The sequence below is a fragment of the Colobus angolensis genome, unplaced genomic scaffold (assembly GCF_000951035.1).
Source record: "Colobus angolensis palliatus isolate OR3802 unplaced genomic scaffold, Cang.pa_1.0 Scaffold43, whole genome shotgun sequence".
NCBI classification, from domain to species: domain Eukaryota; kingdom Metazoa; phylum Chordata; class Mammalia; order Primates; family Cercopithecidae; genus Colobus; species Colobus angolensis.
In genome coordinates this window covers 1,709,698-1,719,257 of record NW_012117710.1, presented here as the reverse complement: position 1 = coordinate 1,719,257, position 9,560 = coordinate 1,709,698, and the positions used below count along the sequence as shown (strand labels likewise).

General features: G+C 63.1%; 1 protein-coding gene across 1 annotated transcript in view; it reads left to right on the top strand.

Moving 5' to 3' along the window:
* Nucleotides 1–2,651, top strand: part of INTS1 (integrator complex subunit 1) — a 35,392-nt gene extending 32,741 nt beyond the window's left edge. The window contains exons 42-46 of the mRNA XM_011956946.1: nt 506–619; nt 1,260–1,330; nt 1,680–1,771; nt 1,949–2,058; nt 2,213–2,651. Of these exons, the coding sequence (XP_011812336.1) occupies nt 506–619; nt 1,260–1,330; nt 1,680–1,771; nt 1,949–2,058; nt 2,213–2,328 (503 nt within the window). The 3' untranslated portion in view covers nt 2,329–2,651. The remainder of the gene's footprint in view (nt 1–505; nt 620–1,259; nt 1,331–1,679; nt 1,772–1,948; nt 2,059–2,212) is intronic.
* The last annotated feature ends 6,909 nt before the right edge of the window (nt 2,652–9,560 follow it).

Below are 9,560 nucleotides of genomic sequence, written 5' to 3'. Positions count from 1 at the left end.
TCGCCTCCACCCCCACCACATCGCCTCCGCCCCCACCACATCGCCTCCGCCCCTGGCACATCCAACACCCACCAGCGCTTGTCCCAGGTGTCCCTCCCCAGGAAGCGTTCCCTGGTCCCATTGGCAGGTCTTGTCCTTGGCTCTTCCCTCCCGTCCTTCCCTGCCTGAGGTGACACGGCACCGCAGCATGTCTCTCCTGTGCCGCTGGAAGAGTGCCAGGCCCGAGTGCCAAGCCATCCTGCCTTGTGCCCAGTGGGTCATGGCCCACGTTGCGAGAAACCCAGCAGGGAGAGACTCGCAGAGGTGCATGCGTCGGATCCAAAGGCGGCTCCCGGCTCCTGGCTCCTGGCTCCTGGCTCCACCCCATTTGTGGAGCGCTGCTGTGTGCTGGCACCTTGGGAGCCTGGGCAGTGGCCGCTGTGCTGTCAGGAGGGCAGGACCTGGTGCTTCAGTGTGGCACGTCCTGCCGCTCCTGCCCTCCTGCAGCACTGCCACTGTCTTCCAGAGGAGAGCTCAGCCGGCTCCTTGCCCCTGGTCAGCGTCTCTCTGTTCACCCCTCTGACCGCGGCCGAGATGGCCCCCTACATGAAGCGGCTTTCCCGGGGCCAGACGGTGGAGGGTGAGTCGGGCCCTGCTTCACCCACTCGAGGTCAGCGCCTGGTCGGCGCCCTGGGTCCCATGTGGCTGCGGGTAGCAACCAGCAGCTATCCTGGCACTGACTGGGGCATGAGCACGGCCCACGCTGGGCTGTGGATGGCTGGGCCAGTCCTCACACTGGGGAGCACCCCCAGAGAGGGCCTTAGAAACTCAGGGGCCCAGGGGAGCTGGAGGGTGCTCTGCTTCAGACACAGCAAAAAGCAGGGGAGCACCCTGAGGGGGTGGGGTTGTGGCAGGAAGAGGTCAGGCAGGTGGGCAGGACCAGCAGGTAGGCAGGACTGGTGGCCACCTTCAGAGAAGAGCCAAGGCTGGGTGGCCCAGGTGGAGCCGGGCCATGGGGTCACTTGATGCTAAGAGCACCCTGGATGTGGAGCTGCTGCAAGGGGTCAACCTCTTTCCTTGGAGACCACGAGTAGGGGCAGGGACGGGCATTTGTGGAGCTTGGGGGCTTCACTGCTGCGGGCATCACTGGGCTCATGCTTTCCAGTGCTTTCTGTCCTGTGGTGCTCAGGGCCTTGCCCCTCTGCGTGGCTGGCCGGGGTGGGGTGGGCAGAGGTCTGCTGGGGCCCTTCAGCTCTGGCCTGGCCCTCTGTCTGTGTTAGATCTGCTGGAGGTTCTGAGTGACATAGACGAGATGTCCCGGCGGAGACCCGAGATCCTGGGCTTCTTCTCGGTGAGCTGGATGGGGCTGGGGGAGAGCTGGGAGGAGCTGATCCCTTGGAGAACCCCAGCAGGGCCACTGCCCTCAACAGGGTGTGCCTGCCCTGAGCCCCAGGGAGTCCTCTGAGGCCGGGCTTCGGGTGGGGCCCCAGCCCAGGCGTTCACAGTCCAGCCGCCACCAGGGCGGACCCACCTTCAGCCCTGGGCTGGGACTGGCCGATGGCGCATGCGTCCTGCCTTCTGGATAGGAGCCTAGGGTCCCTGCCATTGCCATCGGCCATCAAGAGACCAAGAGGTGAAGGGGCCTCAATGGGGGCTGGACCCCCCGGTCACAACACACCTCCCACCTTTCCCCCGGTCAGACCAACCTGCAACGGCTGATGAGCTCGGCCGAGGAGTCTTGCCGCAACCTGGCCTTCAGCCTGGCCCTGCGCTCCATCCAGAACAGCCCCAGGTGAGACCACCGCTGGCCTCTGTCCCGCCGCTGCCGCCGGGCCTTGCTAAACCAGGTCACTGCCTGACCCACCTGGTGGCCAGACCAGGCTTCCAGGTGGCTCAGCTCGCCCTGTTGGGTGGGGATCTGGCGTGGGCACAGGGCGGGGGTGCCCACTGAAGTGCGTGGCTCTTTCAGCATCGCAGCTGACTTCCTGCCCACATTCATGTACTGCCTGGGCAGCCAGGACTTTGAGGTGGTGCAAACGGCCCTCAGGAACCTGCCCGAGTACACTCTCCTGTGCCAAGGTGAGGATGGGTCCCCCGTCCGGGGCCCTGGCAGCCCCCAGGGAGGCCGGAGGCGCGTCTCCCGAGAGCTGGCTTTTGCGAGTCCCGAGGTCTGGTCACTGCGGCCAGGGTGTTTGTGGCCAGCGTGACGTGCAGGGCCCCGTCTCCCCCACAGAGCATGCAGCTGTGCTGCTGCACCGGGCCTTCCTGGTGGGCATGTACGGCCAGATGGACCCCAGCGCGCAGATCTCTGAGGCCCTGAGGATCCTGCATATGGAGGCCGTGATGTGAGCCTGTGGCAGCCGACCCCCTTCCAAGCTCCGGCTCGTCCCATCCCTGGGATCCTCAAGGCGAAGCCCAGGAAGCGCCGCCATTGCTGGTCTCTCCGAGGAGGTGAGGGCGCCGAGCTCCGAGGCCAGGCAGGCCCAGGAACAATACTCCGAGCCCTGGGGTGGCTCCGGGCCAGCTGCTGGCATGGGGAGCCGTCCACCAAGCCCTCATTCACCTTCCAGGTCACAGCCCTGCAGCGGAGCGGTGGGCAGCGTGGCCCAGCGTGTGCAGGATCCCACCGGGCGTGGCCTGGGCTGGTTTTGAATGAAACAATCTGAACTCTCTGTGTACTCTCTGGTGTCCCATGTCACCCTCTGGCCAGCTGGAGCCTCAAGGACCCTGGCCTTGGCTCCCCAACCCTGCAGCGCAGGGAGTTGAGCAGGGTCCTGGGAGGTGGAGACCAAGGCCAGGCCAGGCTCTCCCTTGGGCCAGCAGTTCCCGCAGGTGTTGAGGTTCAGGGGACGCTGCCTGCTTGGCTGCCCCCACCATCACCGTCTCCCCGTCAGGTGCCGGCCCTGGGCCCTGCCTGGCCTCGAGTCCTCTGCTCACGGAGTTGGCCTCTGTTGAGTGAGTCCAGCCTTGTCAGGCTGCATGGGGGACTGGCCCGGCAGACCGATCTCTCCCTCCTGCACTAAAAGGATCAACAAGGCCCTGAGAGCCTCAACTGTGGGTGTCCCGCTGTAGGAGCTGAGTGGGGGTCCCATTCCAGAAGAGTCCGAGTAGCCGGCAATGCTCGTCCTGCCTTTCCCAGCACCCGCTCACAGGGGAGGGTTTGGGAGGGTCCTAGTGCATGCGGGATGGAGCTTGGCGTGGGGCCCATTTGCTGGCCCAGCTGGGGTTAGAGCTGCCCACCCCTCTGTCCTTGCCGCACTGGGGTCTTCCCAGCACACAGATGGGACCCGTGCTCTCCCGGTTCCCTATGAGTGCCCCCAGGTCAGCCCCGTCCCGGCCGCCCACTGCCTGGGCCACTGTGGCTGAGAAGCTGACCCAGGCCCTCCTGCAAGCCCAGGTAGCGCAAGGCCTCAAGGTTCTAGTGATGCTGTGGCCTTGGGGGATGCCCCGTGACACCATCCAGCAAGGGGGCAGCCGGGCTCCAGGCCCACAGCCTCCCAGACCAGCCCCTGGCCTGCGCGCCCGCACTACCCGCTCGGGCCCCTGCGCCCTCCTGCCCACCCTCCCCAGACTCTTCCAGGCTGCACAGGTCCAGGGACCAGGTCCTGGGTCGGGGGAGCCAGTGCCGGGTCTAACACCAGACGTGTCTGTCTGCAGCTGGCTCCTGTGGCTTCAGGGGACTGGGAGGCTGCTCTGGGAGTGACTTGGAGGCCTATGGGCCGCCGAGCAGCCTCCATCCCAGCTGTACGGGGCCGTCCTCCCCCACCCTTGCCCTTAGTGCCTTGCCTTCAGGACCCTGGTGCCAGCACCTCTGCCCTGGGTCCAAGTGTGTGTTAGGGTTAGGGACAGGGACAGCAGTGAGGAGCGCCCAGCACAGGCCTGGGTGTGGGATGAGGCCCTTTCTGCTCTGCTGCTGGCTCTCCTACTTCTGCACAGATAAGGGGCAGGGCTGAGATTTGAGCCCTAGGGCCGTGGAGCCATGGGCTGCCCCGGGGTGGGACCTGGGAGGCCTAGAGGCCCTGGGGCTGGGCTGAGCGGAAGCAGGGCCTGAGGTTTGTGCAGTGGGAAGGGGCCCGGGAGGCTCGGCAGATGCAGGGCAGGGATTTGGATGCCTCCCCAGCCCCGGGGGTGGGGTGTGGATGTAGGGAGGCATCCTCATAGGGGGTGGGTTGTGCAGGCTGTGCGGGCTCGGGTCAAGGTCAGGGCCCGTGTCCACCCGAGTCTTAGAGGACAGAAGCATGTTACGGCTTGGCGGGGACATGACCCAGTCCCATCTGAGACCGAGTGAGGACGGGCCCACCAAGCCTGCTGGCCCCCAGTGCCTGCTGTATGCCCCACACCCGAACCCCAGCCTCCTGAGGGCCAGGCTGTCTCTCCCAGTCCTGGATGTGGGGCCTTTGCCAGTCCACACCTTCGGGATCCCAACCCCTCTCCCCAGGTGCAGCACCTGAGCCACGTCACCGCGTCCCCTCCAGCCAGGAGCTACCCTTTCCTGATGCTACACCCCTACGGGCTCCCGAGGCGCCTCCTCAAGGCTGGCTTCCCGCACCCCACAGTCCGGAGCCTCCTGCAGCCCCACCAGCCTCTGGTCCTCTGCTCTCCTGACGTCACTCCAGCCAGGCTGTGGGGTGGGGGTCTTTCCAGCCAAGGCCTGCCTGCCTCAGGGTCTGATCAGAGAGGGAGAGTGAGGTCCGAGCTCTGTGGGCTCAGAACCCAGTGCCTGGGTTGAGAACGGGGAAAGGGAAGGACGCCACTGCCAGGCCTGGAGGCCAGTGTGTGTGTCCCAGCTGGGCGCAAGCCTGGGCGCTTCACGGGGGTGCCCGTGTCTGGCTCGGAGCAGCCTGTGACAGGTAGAGCCCCAGGACATTGGCTGGGGTCGTGGACCAGGCACGGGGAAGGGGGATGGGGAGGGCGCTGAGGGCGGGGCCCTGATCCTGGGGCCTGGGACCCTCTCTGGGCCTCTTGCTGCCTGGGCCTGTGTTCACTCCCGCCCAGGAGGCAGCGGAGGTTAAGCTAAGCAGAGGCATCCAGGGGAAGTAGCTGGCCTGGCAGGTGGCAAGGGCTCAGGCTAGGGGTATCGGCTCTGGTGTGTGTGCCGACTGGGGCTGGGATGTGCCAGGCATGCCCAAGACCCCACACACCCCAGGGTGCTGACCCCAGGGCTCAGGGACTTGGTGGCTCAAAATTGTGGCACCCGAGGGGCAAACTTAGCCCCCACCTGGCCAAGTGCTTCCCTAATCTCTAGAGGGTGGTCTGGGCCTGTCCCCACCATAGAGGGAACCCCAGGGGCGTGTCTGGCCTTGGCTGCGGGGGTGGACCGCTGGTTCTGTGTCCCAGAGGTGAGAGGCCTCTGCGATCTGTGCTGGGGAAGATGGGGAAGACGGCTGGGAGGGAAACCTGACCGCTCCTAGACAAAGAAATGAGTAGATTGGAATCTGTGCCTGCAGCAGGCGCCTGGCAGGGGCTGTGCGAGCAGAAGTGTGGGTGTCGGAATGATGGTGCCAACCCCAGGGTGGACGGGGGGCTGCGGGATGGACCAGGGAGCCCTGGGTCAGGCCATGATCCACGCCTGTCCTCTCCCTCCCTCTGGTTCCCTAAGTTCCTCACCACGGCCACTGGGCCCAGGGACCTCGGGAACCAGCCATGTGGGGCACCCAGTATGCGCTGCTGGGTGGCTGCAGGCAGGTCCCAGGCCGTCTGTTCTGGAACAGTGGAGGATCTGGGATCAGCACCTTCCCACGTGGCTGTGACTGAGCCCCTCGCCCAGGTCACCACTGGAGCCCAGGTGGCCCCAGGACTGAGAGAGTCCGGCCCAGACCCCACAGTTCCCTTCCTTCCAGGAGCATGTCCGAGCCAGGCCAGGCAGGATGCCAGCCCCTCCCGGTGGTTCCTGGCAGTCCCGGGCTCACTCCTCCAGGTGGGGATGGGGTGGGACCAGGGGATGCCATAGTGACAAGCTCACCTGCTTCTTCAGTCTCAAAACAAGTGCTTCCGGGTTTCAGTTTCAGGTCTGGCTGGGGATGGACCCTGACCTTCAAACAGGCCAGACGATGGTGGCCACAGGGCTGAGTGTGGGCACCTGGGGCCTGAGCACCCTCGGCAGCAAGAGTGCAGGTCTCCCCATGAGGTGTCTCCCCCATTCACCCTGGGAGGCCCAGACAGTGGCCCGAGGTCACGTGGCAGGTAGGGTGCTGGGCAGGAGCTGCTTGGGGGGCCTCCCCCAGCTCCCTTCCTCAGAGCAACCCAGACCCCTGACCCAATTAGGCCCAGGCCTAGCCGGCAGTTGGAATCATTCCAGGTGCTTCAGAAGAGGGGGGTGTGGCTGAGGCCTCCCCTGGGGACGGTGGCCCCTTCTGTCCTGGGAGGTGGCCTGTAGGAAGCTGAGGAGCACGGGCAGGCAGAACTAGACAGCCCGGTACTTTCCAAACCCGTCACTGGGCCAGGCCCAAAAGGATACCCCATGCCAGGCCCTGCTGGGCTCACCGGGGACCCAGGGTTGGACCCCAGTAGGCCTGTGCCAGGGTGTGGTGGGCACCCTCTCTGTGCCCCGGGGTTAGGAAGGGCTCTTGGGGGAAGGCAGCATGGGGGGTGGATCTGGAGCGGTAGGGAGGAGTTGGGCCCATCCACTTGCAGTGGGGCACAGGGCTCTGGCTGACCACCAGCAGGGCAGGCGGAGGGGAGGGGCCGGCACCCACAGCCCCCTTTTCTCACTGGTGCCTTCCTGCTATGGAGCCAGGCCTGGAGAGGCCTGTAAGCCTCAGGGGGAACAGGGGGCAGGCCTGGCACACAGGGCTCCTCGGGTGCTCATCCCTCACCCCATAGTAGGGAGATTGGGGCCCTGGGAGGGGAGGGAGCCGGGAGGCGGCCACGCGCCGTCCCTAAGATGGAAAACGCAGGGGCCTGGTGAGGGCGGCACGCTCTGCACACCAGGCCACTGGTGGCGCCCCGGCTGTGGGGGACACAGGGTCCTTGGAGACCTAGGGCCTGAGGTCCTCCAGAGCTGGGTTACGGTGGAGGGGCTGCTGCATCCCAAACACCTTTTAGGCCTCTTTCATCCCCAGTCAGCATCCCAGCCAGGACCCTGGAGGCCCTGTCCATAGAGTCCAGTCAGGTGGGCCATAGCCTGTGGCTGCAGGCCCGGGCAGGTGGGTGACACAAGGCAGGACTGACCCCAGGGTTCTGACACCTGCTCCCTACTCGCTGACTGTGGCCTTGGACAAATTGCTGCCCCTCTCTGAGCTTGATTCCTTACCTGTGAAATGGGCATCAAGGTCATGCCTGAGACCGGTGTGGTGGCTCATGCCTATAATCCTAGCGCCTGGGGAGGCCTAATCCCAGCACCTGGGGAGGCCGAGGTGGGCAGATCAGTTGAAGTCAGGAGTTCAAGACCAGCCTGGCCAACATGGCAAAACCCCGTCTCTACTAAAAATGCAAAAATTAGCTGGGCATGGTGGTGTGTGCCTGTAATCCCAGCTACTCGGATGCTGACGTGGGAGAATCGCTTGAACCCGGGAGGCGGAGGCGAGGCTGCAGTGAGTTGAGATCACCGAGATAGCACCACTGCACTACAGCCTGGGTGAAAGAACAAGACTTCGTCTCAGAAAATAAAAACAAGGCTGGGCATGGTGGCTCATGCCTGTAATCCTAGCACTTTGGGAGACTGAGGCAGGTGGATCACTTGAGGTCAGGAGTTTGAGTCCAGCATGGCCAACATAGCGAAACCCCGTCTCTACTAAAAATACAAAAATGAGCTGGGCGTGATGGTGCATGTCTGCAATACCAGCTACGTGGGAAGCTGAGGCAGGAGAATCCCTTGAAATCCGGGAGGCAGAGGTTGCGATGAGCCAAGATCATGCCACTGCACTCCAGCCTGGGCAACAGAGTGAGACTCCGTCTCAAAAAAATAAAAAAAAAAACTGCCTGAGACTCAGGGGCAGTGAATAACCTGTGTGACACACAGCAGGTGCCGAGAACCATTCATCTGTGCTGTTACCTCTCTTCTCTGAACAGAGAGGTGCCATGATCCAGCCAAGGACACACAGCACTTAGAGGCAGGCTGGCTTCTCTGTCCCGGTCCTGCCACCCAGCAACACCCGTCAGCCCCTGTGTGAGCTCCGTGCTCCTCGAAGGTGGCGGGGCGGGGCTGGGCCCTGTTACAAGGGATTCCTATAAATGGCGTGGAAAGGATTAATAATGTATTTATAACACATCGTGGTGGTAGTCGAAAATGATCTATAAATGTGCAGTAAATGTTTTATAATGTTTTTGTAACCCGTTATAAATGATAAATGGCAGACCATAGATGCCGGATCAAATATTTATAACGCATTGTGCACGGCGTCGGGCTGCTACAGTTCAGGAAAGCCATTAATAATAAAGTGGATGGAAATGCACGAGTTACCAACATGCCCAGCAAAGCCATTTATAATGAAACGTAGAATTTGGCTGTGGGAAGCAGCCCACTGGCCCCAGCCGCAGCACTGGCCAGGCTCTCCTGGAGGCTGGGGAAGGAGCGGCGTCGTGAATTATTTGTGAGGTGTTCAGATGAGAATGTATACTCCCCATAGCACACCATATAAATATGCTATTAATATACCCAAGGTGGCGTGCATTATTCATGGAGCCTAATTAATTAATGGGTGGCCCCTTAAAATGGGGTGTCACAGCTTCCCGCTCCCTGTCCTGCCGGGGGCTGTAGGGATGCCGTTGGTTGATGGCAGCCTTGGGGGTGGGGAGGCGGGCGACGTCCCTTCCACGCTCTGCAGTGGGGCTGACGTGGCCCCCCACGACTGTCCGCAGGGGTCCTGTGGGCAAGTCAGTTTGGGAACCACTGTGCAGTGTAGCCTGTCGCCGGGGGAGAGGAGGTGCAGATCAGGCGATGAAGGCTCTGAGAAGTCCCGCGGGAAACGCCACTCAGCCAGGACACCTCCCTTGGTTCTTTCTCTCACGCTCTCTGCATTCCGGAACCGCCCCCACCTCCCGGACTCAAGGAGCCAGTTCCGTTCCAGCTTGGCCCAGCAGCCTTGGTCAGGTGACATTCAGGGTTGAGTCCACACTGGTGGAAGGAGTCCACCCCTCGTAAGCCCGCCCCACCCCTCCAGTTGTGGTGCTTGAGTCCCCACCTCTGCAGCCCCTCTGGACCCAGCAGCCAGCGCGTCCTCCAGGAGCTAAGCTAATGCAAGCCCAGGTGGACATTTTGAACTGAAATGAACGATGCCTCGGGCCGTGTCCTCCCTCGGTCCCCAGCATGGACCCTGCCACCCTGATGGGCTGAGAGACCCCTTTCTCCCTGCCTTCATGTCTTTGAGGGGGTCAGAACGCGTGGAGGCTGGAAGTGGGGAAACTGAGGTCATCTGATCTGGAAGTCCTGTCTTGGACCAGGGTGGCCTCTCAGGCAGGACACCAGCTGGGCCGACCTCCAGGACCTCGCCTGGTGTCAGAGTCAGGGCCGCTGCCTGAGAGGGCAGGCCGATCAGAGGGCCTTCTCTCCTCCCTCTTCTCTCCTGTCCCCTCCTCTCTCCTCCTCTCCTCTCAGAACCTGTTTATTGAGCTGCAGAATCAATAGAACCACCTATTTTATA